Source organism: Epinephelus lanceolatus, chromosome 1 (assembly GCF_041903045.1).
Source record: "Epinephelus lanceolatus isolate andai-2023 chromosome 1, ASM4190304v1, whole genome shotgun sequence".
NCBI classification, from domain to species: domain Eukaryota; kingdom Metazoa; phylum Chordata; class Actinopteri; order Perciformes; family Serranidae; genus Epinephelus; species Epinephelus lanceolatus.
Window position 1 is genome coordinate 24,684,095 of NC_135734.1, and position 25,636 is coordinate 24,709,730.

At 40.5% G+C, this 25,636-nt stretch overlaps 4 protein-coding genes across 6 annotated transcripts; 3 read left to right on the top strand and 1 right to left on the bottom strand.

The window, feature by feature from the left end:
• On the bottom strand, positions 1 to 2,972 carry LOC117256536 (vasopressin V2 receptor-like). The gene is made up of 3 exons (XM_033625997.2): positions 2,899 to 2,972; positions 1,836 to 2,709; positions 1 to 1,357 (listed from the first exon to the last, which is right to left on the bottom strand). The coding sequence occupies exons 2-3, from the start codon at positions 2,677 to 2,679 to the stop codon at positions 1,149 to 1,151; spliced, it is 1,053 nt and encodes a 350-aa protein (XP_033481888.1). The 5' UTR covers positions 2,680 to 2,709; positions 2,899 to 2,972; the 3' UTR covers positions 1 to 1,148.
• Positions 2,973 to 5,602: 2,630 nt separating this feature from the next.
• vhl (von Hippel-Lindau tumor suppressor) lies at positions 5,603 to 12,132 on the top strand. The gene is made up of 3 exons (XM_033625568.2): positions 5,603 to 6,048; positions 9,375 to 9,497; positions 10,148 to 12,132. The coding sequence occupies exons 1-3, from the start codon at positions 5,862 to 5,864 to the stop codon at positions 10,339 to 10,341; spliced, it is 504 nt and encodes a 167-aa protein (XP_033481459.1). The 5' UTR covers positions 5,603 to 5,861; the 3' UTR covers positions 10,342 to 12,132.
• A 1,263-nt stretch (positions 12,133 to 13,395) lies between these two features.
• On the top strand, positions 13,396 to 17,208 carry LOC144464660 (uncharacterized). Of its 2 annotated transcripts, XM_078172377.1 has the most exons (6): positions 13,396 to 13,670; positions 13,823 to 13,901; positions 14,009 to 14,057; positions 14,182 to 14,298; positions 15,079 to 15,198; positions 16,061 to 17,208. In XM_078172377.1, the coding sequence occupies exons 1-6, from the start codon at positions 13,615 to 13,617 to the stop codon at positions 16,114 to 16,116; spliced, it is 477 nt and encodes a 158-aa protein (XP_078028503.1). In that variant the 5' UTR covers positions 13,396 to 13,614; the 3' UTR covers positions 16,117 to 17,208. The 2 variants fall into 2 exon arrangements, with proteins under 2 accessions (XP_078028503.1, XP_078028507.1); XM_078172381.1 differs by lacking the exons at positions 14,009 to 14,057; positions 14,182 to 14,298.
• Positions 17,209 to 17,488: 280 nt separating this feature from the next.
• On the top strand, positions 17,489 to 25,077 carry tatdn2 (TatD DNase domain containing 2). 2 transcript variants are annotated; one of them, XM_078167856.1, is made up of 8 exons: positions 17,489 to 17,724; positions 20,156 to 20,466; positions 20,633 to 21,448; positions 21,736 to 22,749; positions 22,918 to 23,045; positions 24,028 to 24,211; positions 24,354 to 24,506; positions 24,603 to 25,077. In XM_078167856.1, exons 2-7 carry the CDS (start codon positions 20,167 to 20,169, stop codon positions 24,492 to 24,494), a joined length of 2,583 nt encoding a protein of 860 aa, XP_078023982.1. In that variant the 5' UTR covers positions 17,489 to 17,724; positions 20,156 to 20,166; the 3' UTR covers positions 24,495 to 24,506; positions 24,603 to 25,077. The 2 variants fall into 2 exon arrangements, with proteins under 2 accessions (XP_078023982.1, XP_033483398.2); XM_033627507.2 differs by having other exon boundaries at positions 24,354 to 25,077.
• The last annotated feature ends 559 nt before the right edge of the window (positions 25,078 to 25,636 follow it).

The window sequence follows — 25,636 nt, forward strand, 5'->3', positions numbered from 1 at the left end:
AATATGACTTTATTCTACACGAGTTGTCTGTAGTTGGTTACAGCCTGAACAATATTTTACAAACACAGTCAGTGTGTGATTTTACAACAGTTATTCACCACACAGAACATTTATAGACGTGACAGATTTGTTTCACAATCTTTATATACATTTATGTTACAACAGTTTTTGATTTGTTTTGATTTTTGGAGGCAGGCACAAATTGCATTTCATGATTTAAACAACGTGTTTGTATCTTCATGAAAACACAATTGTTCTTGCCTTCGCTCCATGTGATAGCTTACCCTTTGGAAAATAGTGTATATATCATCATGTAAGATCTCTGAGCTTAACTCAAGGGATTGTAGTATAATATTGTTGAATATTTTTGTGAATTTTGCAGTTTTCCGCTTCACAAAATAGCAATACAACTGCACAAGGGTGCAGGTTTTATTTCAACATTTGGAGGACCCATTTGTAAGAGGGTGTTTTGGGGTCGTCTGTCAGAAAATTTTGAGCACCAAACACTGAATTTGTTGCATTCTAGTGATTTTCTGCCCCAGTTTGTTCATTTTCTGCATCAGTTCATGGTGTAAATTAATTTTGTTAGAAATAAAAGTACAACAAATCAACAGGTTCTGTTGCAGGGGGACATGTCCCCTTTGTCCCACCTCAAATCTACTATGCAGCTGCAGTTGTATTGTGGGTTCTTATGTTCCTCTTCATCCTCACCAGCATGATTTTCAATCCATGAATCTGTCTGAAAAGTGTTCTTGAAGGCAGCAGCTTCTAGGCTCATTAAATGAAATATTTTTTTATTTATCATCAAAGCTGTCACAGTCATAACATGATCAGTTCTGTACAGAGTCCATACACTGATTCTTCTCTTTCCCAAAAAGCACTGGCCCTACAGTCCAACAAAGCACCACCTGCGTCTGTCATCCGTCAACATCTGATAACATCTGGAGCGCAGCTCTGCCTCATGCTCACCCATGTCAGGATTTCTTTTAACGCTTCCATGGCATACCATATTTTCACGTTACAGTACGTCTTATCTCCATGTTTCCTGTTCAGAACAAACAGTCATTCACATGCACAGAGCGCTCACAGGCTGCTGCGCCAGGCGTACCCACAGCCTTTTCACGTTTCCACATTGTGAGGCGTTGCCTTCATTTGGACTCAGAGACATTTTTGAAGCTCATGTACAAAGTGCTGACCTGCGTTGCCTCTTCGTGTATTGAATTCTTCCCGTCAGACAGCCGACGGCACAGGAGCGTCACCAGCCTCTTGGGAAACTGGCCGCTGAACAGGAGGTAGATGCAGGGATTTGCGCAGCTGTTCAGACTGGCCAGCAACATCAGGATGGTGAAGGTCGCAGCTGGAAAGACAGGAGAAGAGCAAAGCGTCATATGTTTGCATAGGTGTAGATTGCAGGGGCACAGGGACACATCCCCATCAATATTTGGAACATGTGCATTTGTGTCCCTCAAATAAGAATATGAAAGCATGGACGTGATTTTTCTGACAATAACAAAGACATTTATACTATAAAGTGATGCAGATAAGGCACAGGTGGGTGCGTAAAACGAATTTATTCTAACAAGATCAAGGAGAAATCAACACAAATAAACAATTTAGCAAACAAACAATAAAAATAATGTTAAAATGTTAAAACAAAACCTACGCCCTTGTGTGTTTGCAAAGAAGTGTCCTTTGCCACCTCTGACTATCATCTGGCTTTGTGCGTAAATGCGCACTTCTCAGTTACTGATCACGTATTTAGAAAGGAAATCCAAATTAGATGCACAATAATAAAAATAGTTATAAGCATCAGTCAAAAATACTGAACAACTTACTTTCTTTTGGCGCGTTTGTGTCCCAGGCGGACCAAAGCTGGACAGTGAAGAAGGGCGCCCAGCAGACGATATACGCCAACACGATAACCACCGTCATCTTCAGCGTCTTCACCCTGGCTTTGGACATCCCGGCCACACCGCTGGCTCTGGATGGCACAGGGAGACCAGCGTTGCTCTGCTGTTTGGTCTTTTGGTACAGGTTGATCTGGATGGCTCGGCAGATGCGCATTTGACAAAAAGCAACCACAATGACGGGTAAAACAAAAATGACCAGAGTGGTCCAGGTGACGTAGGTCTGCAGCCCCCACGGTTGGATAAAGTTGGCCCAGCAGTCAAACACACCTGGCGCCACCTCAACCTGTGAGAAAATAAAAATCTGTGGCAAGCTGCCCAGCAGAGAAATCCCCCACGCCACGCACACGGGGATGTTGAGCCTTGTGCTCGTCCGCTGGAACTTCACCATCGGGTTGCAGACAGCTTGGTACCTGTCCACTGTCATCACCACGATCATGTATGTGGATGAGAACATGCCGAGAACTTGGAGGTACTTCACCAGGCGGCACACCAGGTCCGGTCCCACGAATCTGTCTGTGATGTCCCACATGAGCTGCGGACACACCTGGAAGAAGGCGACCACCAGATCCGCCAGGCACAGGTGGAAGACGAAGACGCGCATCCTGGACATCTGTTTGCGCTGTCTCCAGAGGACGAGCAGCAGGGAGGTGTTGAGGATGGCGGCGCTGATGAAGATGGCACTGAGCAGCGCGATCTCCAGCTTGGCCAGACTCTCATCCCTCGACACATCCTCCGCATCCACCAAAGAGTTACTGTCGTTAACACACATTGTGTTTGGGTCAACTGGCCGAGAAACAGTCTGATGGGGAATAAAAGAACAGATAGTGCAGTTGAATCGTATTTTTTTCCAACAACAAATTATTCTGAAAAATTTAGCAGTGTCTCTCACATAATAACTGTGAATTTGACCACTTTTTATTCTAAAGAAAAGTTTAGTTTGCTAATACAGTAGCCAGCAAGGTTTGTAAAAGCAAGTATTTCTACCTACCTTTTTAGATGTTTTTCAAATATTGCCGGGGGTGAATTGGTGCTGCTGTGGAGATCAGGTTGGGAATAATCTCCTGGGAGGAGGAGGTCGTACACAGCTGTGCCCTTGTGTTTTATGTGAGGATGAAACTGGGTGGAGCTCAGACTCATACAGCACTGTGATTACCAGGCAAATACGTCTTATTATTCTTTACGGGTGGAAAAAATAATGACATTAAAGCCTGTAATTGTGCTCATTGTGTTTGTGCTCATAAGAGTTCTTATAGAGGTGACTGAAAGCTCCTGAACAGCTAATTAATAGACGCTGAGGTGATTATTCTTACACATTGTATTAGTATATTGGGTTAATATCAGGGATGCATACATGTGTAAGCAGCATTTTAATGTTGTAGCTGAAAGAGGTGGAGACATTTTAAACACTTTATGTACTGTTGAGATTAATCTTATTTTCATTCATATTTAAAAATCCAAATCATATGTACAATCATTGACTGTAGAGAAGTAAATGTAGTGGAGTGTAGTGTAAGATTTAATCTTTAATCAGGTAAAGGTGTTATACTGCATAAGTTGATTAAAAGTAAAAGTTCATATAACAATGTTTTATGTATAAGTTCCTATAAAACTGTTTGTTATGCATCTATGTGTGATAAAACACTGTTATACAAGTCTATGTATTCATAACACAAGGTTCACATTGAAGAGCACACATATACCACACCATGTACTGTTTAATAATAACACACACACACTTTAACGTTTGTATTGCATGACACACACTCTAGGACACATTGCATGAAGGCACAGGGGATTGTATAGAGAAAATCCCCAGGTTTCATATGTTTTTAAAAAATAAAGTGAAACCAGGCTCGAATCTAATGGTGGGAGAATTTGGGGATTTCCAGGCCCAGGGATTACACCATTAGGTCATGTGTGGATAAGGGCCCAAGGGGCCCGCCACCAATAGATTTGGACCAGATGGAAAAGGGCTAAAAAGAAAAGACCTGCCACCAATAGATTAAAATGCAGGTAGGATGGACTAAAGGAAAAGGGTGGAGATTCTCTCGAATCTTCACCAGCATAAAAGGGAGAGCGCAGAAAGTGAAACTTCAGTCTTGCTCTGGAGCCTGACTCAATGAGCTGTATGTGTTGAAGCCTGTGAACACATTAAACTCGATTGCACCAGATTCTATTTGACTCCAGTGTTTCTCTAAGTGTCAGCCAACTGAACCTAAGATACTAAGTCAACTCAGAGGACGATCTGCAAGGGGAAGTAGAAGACAAGGTTGGGAGCCATCTGGCCCACTTCCAGGCACCGATTTTCTCTACAAGAGTGAAAATGCAGTATATGCAGGACTGGGAGAAGTGTTTATACTCTTTAAGAAGTAAATACAGCCTGAAAATACTTCATTGTAAGTAAAAGTCCTGAATTCAAAGTGTGGCTGAAGTAAAAGCACAAAAGTGTCAGCATCAAAATATACTCAAAGCATCAAAAGAAAAAGTACTCATTATGCAGAATGAGTCACAGTGTTTTATTATGATAGAAAATTACATTATTCTGTTTTTATGACCAACAAACACAAGAGTATTTTAATGTTGTTGGTCACAATGTATCAGTCACTGAAACTCTTTGCACACAAAGGTTTATTTCCAAAACTCAAATTGCAGTTAAACAAAGAGGAGAGCAAACACACATGGGTTTGAATCTGCAAGAAACAAATACAAGATTAGAACTTCAGTCAAATTAAATGTCCATCTTAATAAGGATAAATAATGCTCTAAATTAAACTAGTAACATATAAACTAAAGATAAATAAACTGCTTACCAGCACTGCTACCCAATGTGACAGTGAAGAAAGAATAAGTGAGATGGTGTTCAGGGTTTAAATAGGACTGAGAAGATAAATTCAGTGAGGTTAATGAGTGAATAAAAAGTAAAAGGAACTAACTGGTACTGAGGAGAGGCAAGGAAAGGAAGTGATGTAAAAGAAGTGAGGTAAGTGAGGAAAAGAAGTGTCAAGATAAAGAAAATAGGAATCTTTACTACAGTTGTAGTTGGTCAATGTGGAGTCAATTTTAGATTCATATACCTATACAAGTATACAACTTTATATATAAAAAATAACTACCAAAAGCTGTCAGGTGACTGTTGAAGAGTGAAGAGTTCAAAATTTGTCTCTCAAATGTAGTGGAGTGGAATCAGAGAGTTGCATAAAATAGAAATACTCAAATAAAGTAAAAGTGTGTCCAAATTGTATTTAAGTAGACCTAGAGTAGGCTACTTTGTTACAATCCTCCACTGAGTATATGCTTCTGAAATATGGACTAGTGGAGTAAAAGTATTAAGTAGCAAAAAATGGAAAAACTCCAATAGAGTACAGCTACCTTACATCATACAACACTTAGGCTAATTAATTGTAGGCTACTAGTAATTCACACCGCTATCATCCAGTGATATTAAGTGTCTCGCTGCAAAGGAACCTGCTCTTTGTTTGTTTGTCAAGAGCTTATATATTATTATATATTTATTTTGTAATATATCTATATTAATAAACCGTTGTAATTACTTTTCTTGCTTCTCAGTCTGTCAGTCAAAACAGGATAACATAAAACACGTCCTCTGTGGGCCCGAGGTGTCGTCATCCCTCTCGACCAATCACAGCGCAGAATAGTTTGACGTCCCAGGACTTTTAACCGGAAGTAAGAATGTAAACAAAATAGTTGGCGACTGAGAAGTGACAGCAGATGATCTTCCCGCAGCACTCTGACTTTAATACTTACTCGTAGTCCGTTTTATAACGATATAATATAATTAGACAGACCAAGTGAAGCACTGATAATTGATTCTACGATGTCCGCGTGTCGACAGCAGGCAACTTAAAATTAATATCTCGCTAGCTTGCTGTTAGCTAGTGTTAGCTAAACGGCTAATCCCAGTGCGCTAACAGTAATTAGCTTGCAGCACCAATGCCTCAGGAGGGAGAGCAGCCTCTTCCTCTGGTTCGATCCCTCAACAGTCGAATACCCATTAAAGCTGTGTTTCGTAACCTCAGTCCCCGCGTCGTGCGACCACTATGGATAGATTACCGTGGGGAACCCCGAGCATACGTGGACCTACAGCCAGGAACGGGACGACATATCGACACTTTCGTCGGTAAGGCAGCTTTGCCAATGTTACAGGAAGCTCGTGCATGATGTGTTGAGCGAGTGTCCCTGCTTTGTGTCACGTTTACAGTGGTGGAAGAAGTACTCAGATCATTTCCTTCACTCTTAAACTGAGTAACTAAAGTTGTCAAATAAATGTAGTGGAGTAAGTAAAAACTAAGTGTTCTCTCTGAACTGAGTAGCACTAACTTAGGAAAAGTACAAGTACCTAAAAAAACTGTACTTAAATGGGAACACCACCTAAATCAAGAATTCCAGTATGATAACATATTTGAATGACCTAACATGAGCTACTCTCTCTCAAAGCCAGCAACCAGAGAAGGAAGTCTTGTGATGTCACGGGGTATAGGTCTGGAGCTGCTCCATAGACAATTAATGGGAGACTGATTTTGTGGATCCACAGAATGTCTGTTTTCTTTTTGACACAAGTTTTATTCTATCCTAGTGTTCTCAGTTGTGACACAGAAAATGTATCCATATACTCAGAACATTCCCCTGGCTGCTGTCAGTGTCATCTATAACTTGTTCCCCATGTCATTATTGGTGGAGCAGCTCGAGACCTTATACCCTATGACATCACAAATTAGAGTTTAAGCACTCTAGTTTTAGCATTTGGAAGAGTTGCTCATGTTCACTAATATTTTTGGACTGTCCTAGACCATAGGAATGAGATTTACAGTACAGGCCAAAAGTTTGGACACACCTTCTCATTCAATGCGTTTTCTTTATTTTCATGACTATTTACATTGTAGATTCTCACTGAAGGCATCAAAACTATGAATGAACACATGTGGAGTTATGTACTTAACAAAAAAAGGTGAAATAACTGAAAACACGTTTTATATTCTAGTTTCTTCAAAATAGCCACCCTTTGCTCTGATTACTGCTTTGCACACTCTTGGCATTCTCTCGATGAGCTTCAAGAGGTAGTCACCTGAAATGGTTTCCACTTCACAGGTGTGCCTTATCAGGGTTAATTAGTGGAATTTCTTGCTTTATCAATGGGGTTGGGACCATCAGTTGTGTTGTGCAGAAGTCAGGTTAATACACAGCTGACAGCCCTATTGGACAACTGTTAAAATTCATATTATGGCAAGAACCAATCAGCTAACTAAAGAAAAACGAGTTGCCATCATTACTTTAAGAAATGAAGGTCAGTCAGTCCGGAAAATTGCAAAAACTTTAAATGTGTCCCCAAGTGGAGTCGCAAAAACCATCGAGCGCTACAACGAAACTGGCACACATGAGGACCGACCCAGGAAAGGAAGACCAAGAGTCACCTCTGCTTCTGAGGATAAGTTCATCCGAGTCACCAGCCTCAGAAATCGCAAGTTAACAGCAGCTCAGATCAGAGACCAGATGAATGCCACACAGAGTTCTAGCAGCAGACCCATCTCTAGAACAACTGTTAAGAGGAGACTGCGCGAATCAGGCCTTCATGGTCAAATAGCTGCTAGGAAACCACTGCTAAGGAGAGGCAACAAGCAGAAGAGATTTGTTTGGGCCAAGAAACACAAGGAATGGACATTAGACCAGTGGAAATCTGTGCTTTGGTCTGATGAGTCCAAATTTGAGATCTTTGGTTCCAAGCGCCGTGTCTTTGTGAGACGCAGAAAAGGTGAACGGATGGATTCCACATGCCTGGTTCCCTCTGTGAAGCATGGAGGAGGAGGTGTGATGGTGTGGGGGTGTTTTGCTGGTGACACTGTTGGGGATTTATTCAAAATTGAAGGCACACTGAACCAGCATGGCTACCACAGCATCCTGCAGCGACATGCCATCCCATCCGGTTTGCGTTTAGTTGGACGATCATTTATTTTTCAACAGGACAATGACCCCAAACACACCTCCAGGCTGTGTAAGGGCTATTTGACCAAGAAGGAGAGTGATGGAGTGCTGCGGCAGATGACCTGGCCTCCACAGTCACCGGACCTGAACCCAATCAAGATGGTTTGGGGTGAGCTGGACCGCAGAGTGAAGGCAAAGGGGCCAACAAGTGCTAAACACCTCTGGGAACTCCTTCAAGACTGTTGGAAAACCATTTCAGGTGACTACCTCTTGAAGCTCATCGAGAGAATGCCAAGAGTGTGCAAAGCAGTAATCAGAGCAAAGGGTGGCTATTTTGAAGAAACTAGAATATAAAACATGTTTTCAGTTATTTCACCTTTTTTTTGTTAAGTACATAACTCCACATGTGTTCATACATAGTTTTGATGCCTTCAGTGAGAATCTACAATGTAAATAGTCATGAAAATAAAGAAAACGCATTGAATGAGAAGGTGTGTCCAAACTTCTGGCCTGTACTGTATGAATTTTGAAATGGCTTTAGGCCCCTGATCACACAGAAAACTTTTTGCAGGTTGCAAAAGGCGAGTCGCACCGTGACCGCACTGCCATTTTTTGGAAAATTGAATGTCACAAGTAAAAAAATATGTTTATATTGTTGCCAGGTCAGCATCCCATCACGTCTCTACACTAACCTTCCCGTGTAATCAGTCTACCATTTTTGTTTGTTTGTTTACAACTGCTACCACTAGTTTGCCCTGGACAGGTGCCCCTAGCAGTTGGGGGTTTGGTGCCTTGCTCAAGGGCACCTTGGCAGTGCCCAGTAGGCGCTACTAGTCCACACTCCATATTATACAAAAAAAAGAGTTGACGTTAGGCGTTTTTCCACTCTGAGTTGAAGTTTTTTCAATTCAAGGAATTCAGAGTGCTGCTGCAAAAACACCAGGCGCATAGAGTGTGGAAACTTGAGGCATGTCACAACGCATAAGCCGGGAACAAAAAGCTTAATTTTCATTAAAAGTAGTTACAAAAAAGTACCTTCAGCTGCTAAAACACTTTCTATGAGATCAGGGCTTTACCTCCCCTTTAAGTACAGTTCTTGAGTAAATATATTTCGTTACTTTCCTCTGTTGCACAATTCCCATAAGGAGAAGACATCCAGTAACATCCAGATGCAGCACGCTGTTGGTATCAGCTAAAAAGCAAAAGCAGCAGACGTGAAAAAGTTTCTTGCTAAGATGAACAACAGAGACAGCAGAGGAGCAGCTACTCAGACTTCCATCCAGGATGCTGTGACGGCAGCCACTGTGATTTCACTGAGACATAGGGACATCTTCTGATTGTGGAATGGTGCATCTCCAATAAAAGCATTATGAACCACAAAGTTGGTCACCATTTAGAGTCAGTGGACCAACCAACAGGAAGTGATGACATTTAGTTCAAGGCTTGCTATGATTTGCAGTTTAGTTGCCTGTGCAACAATGGTATCACTTTATTTTAGATAATGTTTTTGATTTGTGGTGTTCCCAGGTCATCCATGGATGTTCAGAGATGCAGAGACTGATGAGCCTCTGAAGGTGAACAGCAAAGAACTGTTTCTTCCTAAACCAGTAGAGGGTGGAAATGCCACATTTGCTGATATCACTCTACCAGGTGAGATTATCTACGACTTAAAATATTAGCCATTATCATCATATGTAATTCATTATTACTCACAGACATACAATCAAGAGTTCATTCATTATGCACCGTGTAAGAAGCCCATTTCACTGTTGACTGTGTTCTGAGCACGCTTAGCCTGACAGTAAATTCTAGTTGGTAAAAAGTCAATAAAGCAGGGTTTATAGGTCTCTTTTACGCATGCTTCTACCGCACTGCAGAAAAAGTGTGGGTGAATGACATTTGGCTTGTGGTGCTCAAAGCTTTGCAAAGTTACATTTGAAAAAACAAACCAAAAAACCCTTCAGAAGTTATTTTCAGAGACATGCAGCGATTACAGCGATAATCTACAGATCTTGCTGTGAGAGGTTTTCACTGAGAGTCCCTGTGCAGTGATTTTCTAGTTTAATAAAGCTTTTAATGCCAAAAAACATTGATTGACTGGTGTTTTAATTCAGGGACTACATTATTAATAATTTTATATTCAATTGAATATTTTTTTAACATCAGAAATATTTGTAAATGCAGCAGTAAGACAGATATATATTTACACAGGCATCAATTTGTTGTTGTAATTTGAGAAAGCAAAGACTGTCTCTTCTCAACAGTTTCTCCACATGTGAAAACACTCGTTTGGTTTACAGTTTACAGCCTCAAGGATCGCGCTCTCCAAGTGATTCGGCGTCTGGTTCGAGCAGAAGACTACAGGAGACTGGAAATAGCACGGTGTCTCCACGAGGAACTGGAAGATCAGCCCAGCGTAACGAAAGATCTCCGACGCATGAACCAGCGAGTGGAGCAGCATCTGCTTGAGAGGATCCAAAGCCAGGAGGAATGAGGCGTGTAACTGGATGGACGATGGTCGCGTATGGGCGGCAATATGGTATTGCACACTATTAGAAAGCAAAGAAGCCAGAATTCATGCAATATGAGATTAAACATTGGAGTCACTTCTGTGATGAATCAACAGCTGTTGTAAAGACTTTGCTGCAGAAGAGTTTGATCTTCTGCCTTTATATTCACTCTCTGGCTTTGGCAAAGGTCTTCCTCAGCAGAAAAATATGTGGTGGCAGCATCTTCATTCAAATAGCATTGTTTGTCCTCTAAAATGGTATTTAAAGATTTTAAGATTTTAATATTTAATCCTAAAAGGCCACTAGAGAAATGGGGACATTTTAGCCTGTGATGGCTATCTGATTATGCTACTTTATGCTTTATTTTGCCATATACCCAAGTTCTGTCATAAAAAAGCACACTTTGATTATTTTTTCAAGACAGAATTTACAGTTTAAGAACATTTTGTCAAGCATACAGTGTTAAAGCTGATCTTATGTCCTAAATTTCACAATTTATAAAGGACACTAAATAAAATGCGTATAGTTACATTAGAAAGAAAGAGAGACACTGTATACGTTGTTAATATTGTTATCGGGGAGTTCCTGAGATAAGGCGATCTTAACTATCCAGTTTACTGCACATCTCTGTTATACTATGTTAAACTCGACAGTTTAACCAAGACTAATCTTCATAAACAGATATCTGCATATGTGCGCAGAGTTTGTAGGCAGTAGGACAAGATCTTGGTGTCAGAAGTGTTGTGGTTTCTGTTTGTAGTGCAGGTAGTATTGACCAATCACATTTGAGCGGCTTTGGTTGCATGCAGGTAAACTGTTTGTGTGGAGAACAAAAGAGGCAGAACACATTGGCTGCAAATTTGGAATCCATCGACAGTCGTCTGATGACGATAGTGATCATATGCAAATGTCTGTTTATAGACATTAGCCAAAATGTTGTCTGGACCCGTCTAAAGTTCCTAACCCAACTATAAACAATGATCAGATGCTGTTGGGAGAAGATTTCCTCAAAGGCTTTCTGTCAGAAGGGGATTTCTTGTGTAATGTTCAGAGAAAAATCATGGTTGGGGTTAAATTAATAGATTGCTGCCAGAAACTTTAGGCGGACTGCCTCCATGTGCTGACCAGCGCACAGCAGAGGAAGTCTTAGCCTGGATATCTACTGACTACACCGGGATCCCCAAAATATTGGCTCTTGCTCCATTGGTCAATTTTTTTCTCCAAGGAAGGCGAAGTCATGACCTGACTTAGTCTCCCTCTGGCTAGTACTTATTGCTTTTGTTGGTTAGGTTTAAACATGAGGGGTGACATTGGTTTGGGTGAGGGTAAGATTATCAGGATAAGCCAGTCAGAGGCAAAGTAAGAGGGGCGGGTAACGCCTTCGCCATCCTGAGATAACAACCGATTGTTCTGAGATTGAACCAAGACTGAAGTGTTCAGCAATCATCAGAAAGCTTTGCTTTGAAACTTCAAATCTGGACAAAGACAGAGTGATTATGGGTATATTTTCCAAGTTGGCCTATTCTGGTAAATAAATGGGCAGAGTCTCTTCTAAAATGTCTTGCAGCTGATCTCTTACAGAGAAAACAAAATGATTAACATTGTCTTAACATTTTTTAAGACCAGGCTGTGAAACACTGTGACTGAAGAGTTAATACTTTTGTTTTGCCTACTTTGTAATTCTGTCATTATGTGTTGAATTCATACATTGCTACTGTATCAACTGTCATTGTTTATTTGTGTGATACATAAATAAAATATATATTTAATACTGATTGAAAGTTACTATTTCAGTTAATTCATCAGCGATTGATTATGAACTATTAATTTATAAACACGAGGTCACAAATACAGAAATCATAAATTGAGAACTCATTATTCAGAGCATACAGGGGTGAATATTGAAAAGCTGTAAAAATTTGCTGCTGTTTATTTTGCAAGTCTGACGAAATTACAAAACCACTTATTTTGCATGTTGAATACAAAGTTCATATCCAGTAGTTTCTTTTTGACAACATACAAGACACTTAATTACAATTGTACAGTTTACAAGTGTATTTAATGAATGGGACTGCTGATTTATGATGTAGGAATATTCAGTGCTGTCAAGCATAAACTGATTTTAAAGGAACAGTTCACTCCAAAATCAAAAATACATATTTTTCCTCTTACCTGTGGTGCTGTTTATCAGTCTAGATTGTTTTGGTGTGAGTTGCAGAGTGTTGGAGATATCAGCTGTAGAGATGTCTGTCTTCCCTCCAATATAATGGAACTAGATGGCACTCAGCTTGTGGTGCTCAAAGCGCCAAAAAATACATTTGAAAAACTCAACAGCGATGTCTCTTTCCAGAAATCATGACCCAGTCACACAAGATAATCCACAGACCTTGTTGTGAGCAGTTTCATGTAGGAACTTTTCTTTCTATGGAACTGCATCCACCAACTGTATCACCACACAGAAGGTAGTGATGGACGAGAGACTTGTGAAAGCCCAAGATATAAACAATGGCTTCCTCCTTGGCTGAGCTGTGACGTTAGCTAGCTCAGTGGTGCTAGGTGAGCTGGCAGTAGATGCACGCTTCCTTCTGCGTGGTGATTCAGTTGACGGGGTAGTTCGATAAAGGAAATAGTTCGACATGAAACTGCTCACAACAAGGTCTGGATTATCTTGAGTAACCGGGTCATGATTTCTGGAAAGAGACGTTGTTGAGTTTATCAGATGTTTTTTATTTATTTATTTTTATTTTTATGTATGTATTTATTTGTTTTTGGCACTTTGAGCACCACAGGCCGAGTGCCATCTAGTTCCATTATATTCGAGAGAAGGCAGACATCTCTACAGCCACTATTTCAAACACTTGGCAACTCACACCAAAACAATTCAGACTGATAAATAGCACTACAGACAAGAGGGAAATTATGTATTTCTTATTTTGAGGTTAAGTGTTCCTTTAATGAAATGTCATTATTCTTAATTATGTCAGTGGTGGAAAAAGGTTTCACCTGCAATATATCAAGTCTGGTAAGAGCTAAATAACTTCACACAAATGACACTTGTTTAACCTGACTGTATAAACTCACAGACTCACACGAGGATGTCCAGTCCAAGTCACATGTCAAAATCTGGAATTATAACCTGCTCCAGTTTAGCACAGCAGGGGTACTGTTGCCAAACATGTTGCTAAGCAACAAAGTAACACAACCCATCTTTGTGTGTGTGTGAGTGGCGGTGAGCTGGCCGCGGTTATATCAGGAACATGCAGGCAGGGGAAAAGAAAAAAACATGGGACTCGAGCCGTTTCAGGAGAGAGAAGTAAGTACCTTGATCACTGTCGAGAGCTCTCTCTGTGTCTCTCACACATGTGCAGTATTTGTTTTGCAGCAGTGTTGTGCGTGACGTCACTTTGTTGGATAGTGGGAATAGATGGTAACTAATATTCATCATCCTTCAATTTTCTTCACCAGCATGACATTTTGGACGAGGAATCACCCAGTCGTGTTCCCACATCTCCAGACAGACCACTGGAGCAAAATGAAAACAATGGTAAGAACAACAGAAGCAAAACACCCTCTACTAACAGAATGATTAAAAACAAAAGCATACATCTACTTTGTTTTCTTGTGATACTATGCACGGTTATTCCCATCTAGGTTCCAGTTTATTTTGCATCAGTCCCAGCTGCCTTGTTGAAGGACACAGGTTTGTTAAAATGACTCTGGAAAGTAACAAGGAGAGCACGTTGCACAGTACAGAGAGATCAGAGACTTCTATGTGTCTTTTACAAAGGAAACTGTGTCTAATTTGGCTTTATTACATATGCTAGTGCGTGAATCACATGAAGGCGCCCTGAATACTACTGCCAGCAGCAGCCTGTTACCTCATCTTACACTGGAAGAAACTGCAGTTAATGATCCTGTTCCCTCCATGGTGCAAGCATACAGTAGGTCTCACATTAATGACAGCTGTTTTAAGGAACAGTGTGCAAGATTTAAAGAGATTTAGTGGCATCCAGCAGTGAGGATTGCAGATTGCATCCCGCTGAACCTTCTCCGGGTTACAATTCCATTAGTATTCATTGTTGAGAAGGTTTTTACTGGGAGCTGAATTATCTGCAGAGGTCTCTTCCTCTCTTAAACAAATGGGCCGGTGGATTTAAACTGCTAAAAATACAGAATAAAGCAGTTTCACATTAAAAATCAGTGTTTCTCCGATGCTGTTTGGCATGCCAGAGATGGCTGCTAGCCCAGCACCTGTTAATCTGTGCTCACCTTTTTTCTCTGATAACTTAAGATCCAGATGTTCAGAGAGGCAGAGGTCTCCTCCTCTCCAAAACAAATGGACCCAGTGATTTAAACTATCATAAACACTGAATAAAGTAGCTTCAGGTTAAACAATCTGTGTTTTTCCAACACTGCTCATCACAAAAGGGCTACTAACTATGATGGCCGACTTGAAAACTCCAATGGCCCAACTGACATGATGGTGCAGCATGGCGATCTCTGTGAATGAGGATCTGCTTCATATGTGGATAGAAATGGTTCATCCTATATGAAAACACAATTCTAATTTTCAGGTGATTGTACATGAAAGAAAACATATTACATTATATTCCATTTCTGCCAATATATCCCCTAAATCCAACACACTGGACCTTTAAATATCATTCTTTTTATTAATTGCTTCCCTGATGTTTCACTTTTAAATATCTTTTTTTCTGTAGGTGTGCATCAAAACACACCAAAGACGTCACCTCAAAACATGCCCCAGTTCAGGAATGAATTCAATGACCGTGCCAGGAGGGGCTTCTGCTACTGGGTCATCGAAAAGAAGGCCCCAGCATGTGAGCACTGATCCAGATGTCACCTATACATGAAGTATCAGCTTGGCGTGACATTTACATGCACATGCAACATCCCTATAAATCTTTCTTTACTGATCACGCTGTTCAGACTTCCCACTGCTCACACCTTTACAGTTTTTATTCAAAGACAACCAAGTAGCTTTTATTGTCTTTGGTGAATGTTTGTGTGCAGCAGGTCAAACTTTTATGTTTTATGTTGGTATATTATATTAAAGTGGATTGAGTGAACCGATAATCAATATTATCTGTATTTCATAGACGGAATGTAAACACTTCTAAATGCTTGACACAAGCAGCATTTCTAAGAAGGGAAAGTAGGTATCTTGTATTTTAGAATAACTAAACGGATGAATGATTTTTTTTTATTAATGTGTCCAACTAACAGTATTCCCAGCCTACATGGGCTTATAGGACACCAGAAAAACAAAACAAGCCAGGACCAGAGTCAAACATGCATATTTAGAAGGAAGAAAATGGAGCAAAGCAACATCACACATAATTGTACCCAGCTCATGTCTCCTTGAACTGCTGGAATAGGAGCAAATCTACAAACCCCCAGAAAACATTGTACAGCTCTATTCTGTAAAGTTTAAGCAGGTTTAGATTCTTTTAAGCCCCATAACCCTGCAGCATGATTCAGTATAGGGAGACACATGCATCATAGAGTTGAGTATATGTAAAATAATTGATCCTAAAGCTCTCTCAGCAGACAAGTGAACAAGAAGCCCAAACGAGACCTCATAAGTCATACATTCATCAAGACAGAAACCTAAATATTTATATGAGCTAACATACTGATGTCAGTTTACATTACTGATGCATCTCCATTCCTTCCTAACAGGTAAAGGATACGGCATTGGTGCCTACAAGACGTCTCTGGGATTACCCAAAGTCTAACAAAACGTGTTACTGTTTAGGAGTTTCGTAACTGTCTGTTATAATTGGTTGAACTCACTTCCAACCATGTGATTTCACTCAGAAGATATAGTTAATCCTCTATCATCTTACTAGAGTGTGTCCACACTTTAAAAGCTGTTAAGATGCCCTATTCACCTGAAGAATTATTTGCCTTTCAGTGGAAATGCTGTTCATTTGAAGTATTAAACTTGGGCATAAAAAAACTGCTGTGACTGGAATAATGTGCTTCAGGTAGTGTGTTTAATTACTTCACCTGAATATTGTTTGTTAAATTAAAAAAATAAAATAAAATATGCGAGCATCTTAAAATAAAGTGCAGGTTTTGGCACAGGGGCATGATGATCACTGTTTTAATACAATTTGTGCATATCTATTAAGGAAATTTAAATGTACTGAGCCAAGGCCATAGCCATGGAGTCAACACTGGGGGGACCAAATCTGCCGTCAGGTTTAGGGGTCTCCCTCCAGAAAAGATTTCACAATTTAAAAACAAATTTCCTACTCTATTATAGTATTTATCATAAGCAAGTAGGCTAGAGCTATATAGCATGTGCAATAAATGAAAGCTACTGCTGTCTATATAAGCTACACATGCAGCGCAACATAAACGACTGACACTTTACTCAGACTTCACATGGGGTGCTATCTGACATAGCTATATAATGTTGTAAGGCATTAATGTTAGTTAAATATGCCAGTGAGCTGTTGTACTGTTGTACTGGGGCACGGCGACAAAAACCTCATGCAGAACTGCAGTACACTGTCAGACTAATAATGATAATAATGGCAACTTGTTACATTTATTTATTTTTTACTATATTTTTGTCAATACATTGGGGTGAGGTAGGGAGGAGGGTGAGTTGAGGCATGTTTAGCAGCCTATAATTACTACTTTGTGTTGAGTACACCTCTTTTGTTGGCTATAGCCTACTATCACTGTTCATCACTTTATTACTTACCTTTAAAAGCAGGCTTAAAATCTTATATTCTCTGCTGCCTTCTAAAGGTTGTGTTAATCATTTTTATCTTGTCTTAATGTCTTTATTTTGATTTTTTTATAATCAGGATTGTCTCAAAATCTGTATGGGCTACACAATACATTTTAATTTATTCACTATTTGAATTATTTTTTTTCTGTTGAAGGTTAAATGTATGAAAAACATTGAATAAATTGCTATATAAATGAATACATCTGCCTTGTCGAACCTTAAGTGGGCATGGATGTCTGCAGCCATGAGCACCTAAACTTCCCAGCAGACACCCACCTGTTGTCATGGTGCTTCCCGCTCATTGGTTAAATCTCACTGATCTCGCGAGATGTATGCAAATGCTGTCGCTTGTTCTCGTTAAACGTTATGGCCGACAAACGGCGCCAAACAGAACTTTGACACCATCTAGCGGTTCATTTAAACACAAACTTTTTAATTCAATCCAATATGTCAATGAAACATTGTCATATTTTGTTTTTGCTCACAAAAGTCGGCAAGAAAACGTGTAACGTTAAGCTACCGAGTGGCGGATAAAGTAACATCTTATTTTGACTTCCTGCTCTGTCCGTGCCATTTCTACTTTGCCGAGCCTGAGAAGGTAATTTACCTAGCAACTCTTCAACTTAACCTTAACCTCATTAAATGAATTTAGCTAGCAGTGTAGCTAACTGCCTCTATATGTGATAAAGAAGTGTAAGATCATAACAAAAATGGCAGTGGCTTTTGTGCGCATTTGAGCCGCAGTTTGAATTCAGCGAGTGAACACAGTTAGCTAACTGTTAATGCTAGTTAGCTAACTGTTGACTAAAGTGAGTGTGCTAGCTAACTCGAAGTTTTGGCGTCTTCTCTACCGCGGTCAGGTTTGACTGTAATATAAAGCTGCACAATAACCAAACAACTTTTGTTACCGTTAAACTGGAATAAAGTTCGGCAAAAACATTAGCACCTAAAATTCATCTGACACAGCTACAGGTTTATGTTAGCTAACTTGTTAGCTATGTCACAAACGTGGTGGTTGTAATGTGTGGCACAGCCAGATCATTTAAAGGGAAGTTTTAGGAGTTTAAGTATTGGTATTTCACGAGTTTATAAAAAAGTTTTTAAAACTTCTTTTAAAATGTGTATTTTATTGGTTTTGTTTGTTTTTGTTGTTTAAAATCATGGTGTAACAAACTCTGGTACAGTGGGTGGCGGCATGCACCTCTGAAGGTGGTAACGTTAATAGATCGAAGACCTGTGAAGAAGAATAGCTGCTGCTACGCATGGCACAGTGTTGAGGGTTTCCTGTAGTACACACATGTATATACTAAACTTGCCTTGCCCAGGGGGCCCTTTTGCAAAGTAACAGGATGCCAGAGGCCTGTTAATAAACAAACATTTATAATATTTTTCAGTACCTACTATAAAACCTGTGCTTGCTGCCCACACTCATCTTTGACATGAGGCAAATGCAGTTGCAGCAGCCCAGCATAGGTCAGGTGTGCGCAGCTGTTTTTAGGATTTAGAAATCCAGGCACTTTTCTTAAATAAACAACCTCTATTTTGATTTTTTTATGTACTTTGGCACCTTAATTACACTCACAGCACAAGAAATAAAAAATAATTCAGTTTATTCTCATTGTGAATTAGAAAATGGTTGGCTGGCCACCCAACATTCTACCGGGGCCAAATACCGTAAATTGATTAATAATAATGATAATTATATTTATTTGTATAGCACTTATCTAAACAAGGTTACAAAGTGCATAAAAATGAGACAACAAAACAATACAATATTGATGTAAGAGGTCAGGAAAATAGTGTGTGTGTACATAGTGTGGCAATCACAGAACAAAGGAGATAAAACACAAAAGATACAAGTAGTCATTAAAAGGGAAAGCTTTCCTTTTAAAAAATTGTTTTAAGCAATTATGTGTTAGCCAGCCTAATCCCCTCAAGCAGAGAATTCCAGAGCTTCGGGGCCCTGATGGCAAAAGCCCGGTTACCTTTAGTTACCAGACTTGATCTAGGGATGACTAATGAGGGTAGGCTTGAGGATCTCATGTCACAACTAGGATCATAGGTAGTCAGAAGCTCAGCTATATAACTGGGGGCAAAACCCTGTTGAGCTTTAAAAGTTATTAAAAGAATCCTAAAACCAATTCAGAAGTAAACTGGCAACCAGTGGGGGAGGCGAGAATTAGAGTGATATGTGACCTAGGATTTATCCCAGTAGAAATACAAGCTGCAGCATTCTGTACTGGCTGCTGTAGTACTTTATTTGAAGTGGAGGTAGGCCACCCTGGCCAGATTATCTTGCTTGGGGCAAGGATAAGCATGATCTTTTAGTCATATTATGTATATCTGGAAACTATAATTTGACACAAGGCTCCTCTTCAAGGCAGGGTCTCAAGATCAGGTTATAACGAAAAATCAAGGCAGCTGATATTGTGCTATAGTGATGTATTTTGCCAGACAAAGCCATCCCTAGCGCAGTCACTTGCTTTGCCGAGGTGGTAGCCCAGCCTCACCTGAAACAAAAACCACCTCTCCCAACATCCTAAAAAACTGATACACCCTCATGAATATAATAATGACATTAACTTTATTTGAATAGCACTTTTATAGACATAGTGAAAAAATGCTTTATTAAAGGACATAAGAGATGATAATAAAAGTATATGGTAAAAATGAAAACCAGATAAATAAAATAATAAAAAATAATCCCAGTCAGTTAAAGCCAGTTTTACGATGTCTGTTTTTAGCAGATTTTTACAAGAAAATATTTAATTCAAGAATTAGAAAAATAACTTACAGGGAGAAATGTATTTTTCATACAGCATGCTACATGGTTTATTTAATGAGCATGGCCATTGTTAAATTGATCACAAGGTATTGGCATATCTTCTTATTGTAGGAAAAATGAATACTCTTGTTTTTACTTGACTTTTCGAACAGTGATGCCTTCATGTTTTCACTTTGTTGCCCGCATGATGTACTAGATGGTCACTCAAACAGATCATTCTTTCTCTAACTGTGCATTGGATTAGAAATCTCCGACATGGACAGCAACAGAAAGAAGTTGGCATTTAAGTGGATACGAACTGCAGCTACCCCACCTGCACATCCTCAGGAGATAGATGCTGGGTCAGGCACATCCTCTCGCTGGAATATGTCGCCATATGAAGATTCAGATTCTGTGCCTCTCAGTGACTCTCCAGGACCTGACGGTCTTGGAGCACTGAGTCTGGATACTCCCAAGAGAAAAGCAGTGGAACTCGGTGAAAGCATGCCCTCTTCAGGCAAACGTAAGCTGAGGAAGCTTTCCAGGAGAAATAATGAACATTTCAAGACTTCAGAAGTAAGTCTTAACTATAGTCTTGCTCTACCCATCTTTTAATGGTCTAAATATAATGTTCCTTTTTTAAATGAAAGTTAGAGTCTCAAATGTGCTATTTCATTCATTATGTTAAGTTCTTGTTAAAAAAAATGCTGATTTATTTGTCTGTTTGCACCATAACTATCAGGAGAAACATATGGACGAATCACCCAGACAGCTGGAATCTACAGAGAGCCAGCAAGTGTCCTCACCTTCACCTCAAACTTTCGGCATGAAAAAAAAAGAGAAGACACCTGAAGAGGTATCAAAGGCTATCTGTAGGAGGGCACTGATAGCAGCCATTGGCAGCACAAGCACTACAGATATCCACAGGACTAGCCTGTCTTTGTCTTCACCAGTGAGGACTGAAGCACCTAGTCCAGTGGCACTTGACAGAGCGGTCACAAATTTCAAATGTTCCTCAGTCAAACCTGAGAATAAATCTGAAGATAACAGCACTGCCCAGGAAGAACAGTGGGACAACAGCACAGTCCAGGAAGGACAGTGGGACAACAGCACGGTCCAGGAAGGACAGTGGGACAACCGCACTGTCCAGGAGGAACAGTGGGACAACAGCACAGTCCAGGAGGAACAGTGGGACCACCGCACTGTCCAGGAGGAACAGTGGGACAACAGCACAGTCCAGGAGGAACAGTGGGACAACAGCACAGTCCAGGAGGAACAGTGGGACAACCGCACTGTCCAGGAGGAACAGTGGGACAACAGCACAGTCCAGGAACAGTGGGACAACAGCACAGTCCAGGAGGAACGGTGGGACAACAGCACTGCCCGGGAAGAACACTGGGACAACAGCACAGTCCAGGAGGAATGGTGGGACAACAGCACTGCCCGGGAAGAACACTGGGACAACAGCACTGTCCGGGAAGACCAGCAGTCCTCCCTCCAGATGTTTGAGGACACTGAAGGCCAAGTTGAGGTCTCGAGGCTCAAAACAGACAGAAGAGTAAGTTAACTAACCCCCAAAAAGCTTATCTTTTCTTGTAGGCTTGTTTACTTATATATAATTTCAAATGTTTTAGTTGACGAGTTACAATTTTAGTAGAAATCGTAATTTCTGCATTTCATTTTCACTGGGGAAAAAAAATACAAAAAATGATGATGTGATTTTTTTTTTTAATTGTGCAGCCCTAATTGAGACCATAAAATAATCATCAAGCCACTGAGTATCAAAAGCTACTGGGAGATGTTATTTTTATATTTTTTTACTATATGTTTATCTTTTTTTTTCAGTGTGTTGTGCTAAAAGGAGAAGATTCGCCCAAGATTTTTATAGCTCCGGACCCCGTGTTTGTACAAACAACCTCTCAAGACAAGTTATTTGCTACAGAAAATGGACCAGAAGCCGAGGATTGTGACTTGTCTTTCCCTGAACTGGAGTATATCCCAGACTCTCTGTCTTGTTTCATGACTCCTCAGAGTGGCTCTTTTGACAGCCAACAATGGAGAAGTCCTTCAGTGAGTATGCAGGGAGCTACAACTTCCTCTTCTACCTTTTTATACACTACTGAAACGACTGGGTCTGTCCAGGCAGCTGCTGAGCACCTGGAGATGTCTTTCTCACTGCCACAGAGGACAGTTTTTGTCTCAGCCAAGCAACCCCACTCATCAAACACGGCCCCTTCAAAGGCATCCAGGGCTGAGACTGGAAGTTTCCGCTCGCCCAACATTAGGGCGCATTTAACAGATCCCTTTGCTCTGCCACTACACTCAAACAGAAAAGCATTGAACCCTCACATGAACTCCAGAACATCACGCAGGCGGTCAGATGTTGTCTCCTCCATGTGTCACCCCTCCCACCCCTTTACTCACAGTGGCACTCCTAAAAGAAGATTATCCCAGGGGGCAGAGCCTATGTGGACCAGTTATCCCAAACAGGACAGTCAGGTTGGCTTCATAGACTCCCACTGCCACATAGACATGCTCTATGGCAAGCTTGGCTTCTGCGGGACGTTCAGAAGCTTTCAAAGGAAGTACCAAAGCAGCTTCCCTCCAGAGTTCAGAGGCTGTATCGCCAACTTTTGCAACCCAAGGCTCATGATGAAGGAGGCCCTGTGGGAAGGTTTGCTGGCTGAAGACATGGTGTGGGGGGCATTTGGCTGCCACCCCCACTTTGCCAAGTACTACACAAGTGTCCATGAACGCAATATACTGATGGCCATGCAGCATCCAAAAGCTGTGGCATTTGGCGAGATTGGCCTGGACTACTCCCACAAAAACTCCACTGACACCCCCAAGCAAAAAGAGGTACGGTCTGCGTCGATGTGGTCTGCGTCAGCTGAAACTTTGTAGTCCAGTAACTGTTTATCTTAAATTAGAGAGGCCTTTATCGTTAAATATATCTTGTGGAGTGGAGTGATACTATTGTAAAATAATAATGTATGGTGTGGTCTGCATTTTTTTCCCTGCTTGAAGGTGTTGGAGCGTCAGCTGCGTTTGGCTGTGGGCATGAAGAAGCCTCTGGTGATCCACTGTAGGGATGCAGATGATGACCTGCTAGAAATCATGAAGAAGTGTGTCCCAAGGGATTACAAAATTCACAGGTGTGATCCTATGGATGATTATTCTCATTTTACATCACTATGAAATATTAACACAAGGAAATGTTACCTCCCTTCTGACTGGTTTATAATCCTTAAGATACTTATGAAATCAAACCCATTTTTGATGCTGTTTATGGTTGGTGTTTTTCTGCAGTAGCTATCTAATATATTCAGATTCAGTAATTATCTTTCTGTATAGTAGTTTTCATTGTTGGTGGAAGAGTTCACTGTTCCTTCACTTAATTCAGATTGCCTATTTATGCATGAGGGATTGACAGAATCAATATCAGCCTATGTGCATGCTATATTTAGAATATTTTCACAGCTTTACCTTGCCGTCAGACAGCCCCTTCCGACAGGGAACTGAAGCTGTTATATATGGTCTCTTTAAAGCCACCGGACTCCTTTTGACAAAAACAATAATTTTACCCCAGAAAACACAAGATTGATGATCTTCAGCTGCCTCGATCGGTTAATTTGTTTGTGTTATTGTGTTCTGCAAGGTGAAATGATGCAAAATGTTTTTGTCAAAAGAGGCTGGTGGCTATGAAGAGAGGTTATATGGATGTACACCTTCAGTTAGAGTATGTTTGGCTGCTGCCCTCGTCCCCAGCAGTAAATTGCATACTTTTGCCTGTTTCTCAAAGTGGGGGCATGATTTACTGTGGATAAAACACTGACTATGGGTAAATACCTCATACAACCCCACATCAAAAAATCCAAAATATCCCTTTCTGAAATATGGGAGGCTATTACACACTGAAGCAGTTTCACAGAAAACAAAATGTCTCTGTGGTTAGCGCTGACCACGATCGTTCAGTCATCAAAAAAATAATATTTGTCAGTGGATTATTTTATGTTTTCTCATTGTGGCCAAATCAACTAATCTAAAAATACTGAAGAATATAACTTTAAGGAGTTTCAAAGAGTTAATTGCATTTAATCTGTGTGTATTCTTTCTTTATACGCATATGGTTTCCAGGCACTGTTTCACAAACAGTTATCCAGTGATTGAGCCCTTCCTGACAGAGTTCCCCAACTTGTATGTGGGTTTCACAGCCCTCATCACCTACCACAAGGCCACCGAGGCCCGAGATGCTGTCCGCCGCATCCCTCTCGATCGCATCGTGTTGGAGACAGATGCACCATATTTCCTGCCAAGACAGGTACATTTAAATTGAGGCCTAAGAACACTAGCACTGCTCTAATCTCTTGAATGACTGACTGACTTTAAGTATAACAAATTACACAGCTAAGTGTATTGTAATTACAGTTGATACATGCTCATGATAAGTGTGTCTCACTCAGGTGAAGAAAGATGTCTGCCAGTTTTCACACCCTGGAATGGGCATCCACACGCTGCGTGAGCTGAGCCTGCTGAAGGGGAAAGACATGGCCACAGTGCTCACCGCTGTCCGAAACAACACCAGTCAACTCTACGGTATATGATCTTCAGAGATGGTGGGTAAAAGTCGCAAAACAAAAAAAGAGGTGACAGAATCAAAGGTTTTGGAGCTGGTTTGTGACTTTAACATTTCATGTGGCTTTTTGTTTTAGATTTATCAGTCCTCCATGTAGAGCTGTAGGAATATGGAGGAGTGGTCTTGTTTTATCTGAAAGACTCAGAAATAAAAGGCAAAATAAAGCAATGACCGAAAGTAAAATGTCCCGTCTGATAGAGATACTCTGTATTATTGTTTATCTGATCATATTTCACTTCATTGTTCATCAAAGAAATTAATTCCTGAGTATTTTTGGTTTTAAGTTCTTGTTGTTTTTGCTATGTTGACATAATTTGACATCCCTTGTTTGTTATAATTTGTTTGGATGTCCGTCTTGTCCAGCCGCTGTGGAATTTAGTTTGGTTTAACACAGTGGAGATGTATTAAAAATCTTTAATCCTACTTCTTTCTTCTACAGATATGGTTTTGTTTTTGTTCATCAGTGCACATAAGAGCATATTACGATGAAAAATAGAGTAAAATGTTGTCTGTAATACAGAGTAAATGAGCAAAGCTGATTGAAGAAACAAAGTGGCTGCCAGACTAGTCCATTAGCTTTCTTTGATAACACCATGTTTGTCACACATGTTTGCTTGAGTGCTTTTTGTTTTGTGAATCATCAGCCTGGCCCACTTGTTACATTTCCTGGTCTCCCAACAATCCCAGCCAAGGCCAAGATTAATGGTAGCTGAATAGATGTGTCTCTTGTATATCAAAATTTGACAAGAGGGATGTGTTAAGATACATACATTTCCCTCTCAGCCAAGTTCCTAATGACAGCCTCATTTCCAGGAGTTTCAGATTCTCTCCAGGATGTAGGTCAGAGCACATCATGTCCACGGTTGCGTTTCTGTGTTTATTGAAAGCTACAAGGTGGAAGGCAGGACTCGCACGAGCACTAGAGCAGTGTGTGCTTTGCTGTGTTTGACCCAGTTCTTCAGATTGAACACGAAGATTTCAACCTTGTTCTGGGAGTGGGTAATTTGTTGCCCGTGCCGGGAATAGAACAAAGACATTTAGGCTTGTATGAAGTTAGTGACCCTGAAAAACTTAGAAGCTGTCAAACCAGCACTCAAGCAAACTTCGAGA

What these genes read in the sequence shown, in the direction of transcription:
- vhl (XM_033625568.2), top strand. Translation starts at nt 5,862, where the DNA reads ATGCCTCAGGAGGGAGAGCAGCCTCTTCCTCTGGTTCGATCCCTCAAC. An exon ending in ACATATCGACACTTTCGTCG is followed by an intron (nt 6,049 to 9,374) that starts GTAAGGCAGCTT and finishes TGGTGTTCCCAG; the next exon opens with GTCATCCATGGATGTTCAGA. An exon ending in TGCTGATATCACTCTACCAG is followed by an intron (nt 9,498 to 10,147) that starts GTGAGATTATCT and finishes TTTGGTTTACAG; the next exon opens with TTTACAGCCTCAAGGATCGC.
- tatdn2 (XM_033627507.2), top strand. Translation starts at nt 20,167, where the DNA reads ATGGACAGCAACAGAAAGAAGTTGGCATTTAAGTGGATACGAACTGCA. An exon ending in GGCTCAAAACAGACAGAAGA is followed by an intron (nt 21,449 to 21,735) that starts GTAAGTTAACTA and finishes TTTTTTTTTCAG; the next exon opens with TGTGTTGTGCTAAAAGGAGA. An exon ending in AGGGATTACAAAATTCACAG is followed by an intron (nt 23,046 to 24,027) that starts GTGTGATCCTAT and finishes TATGGTTTCCAG; the next exon opens with GCACTGTTTCACAAACAGTT.
- LOC117256536 (XM_033625997.2), bottom strand. Translation starts at nt 2,679, where the DNA reads ATGTGTGTTAACGACAGTAACTCTTTGGTGGATGCGGAGGATGTGTCG. An exon ending in CACAAACGCGCCAAAAGAAA is followed by an intron (nt 1,358 to 1,835) that starts GTAAGTTGTTCA and finishes CTGTCTTTCCAG; the next exon opens with CTGCGACCTTCACCATCCTG.
- LOC144464660 (XM_078172377.1), top strand. Translation starts at nt 13,615, where the DNA reads ATGCAGGCAGGGGAAAAGAAAAAAACATGGGACTCGAGCCGTTTCAGG. An exon ending in TGCCTTGTTGAAGGACACAG is followed by an intron (nt 14,058 to 14,181) that starts GTTTGTTAAAAT and finishes TACATATGCTAG; the next exon opens with TGCGTGAATCACATGAAGGC. An exon ending in CGAAAAGAAGGCCCCAGCAT is followed by an intron (nt 15,199 to 16,060) that starts GTGAGCACTGAT and finishes CCTTCCTAACAG; the next exon opens with GTAAAGGATACGGCATTGGT.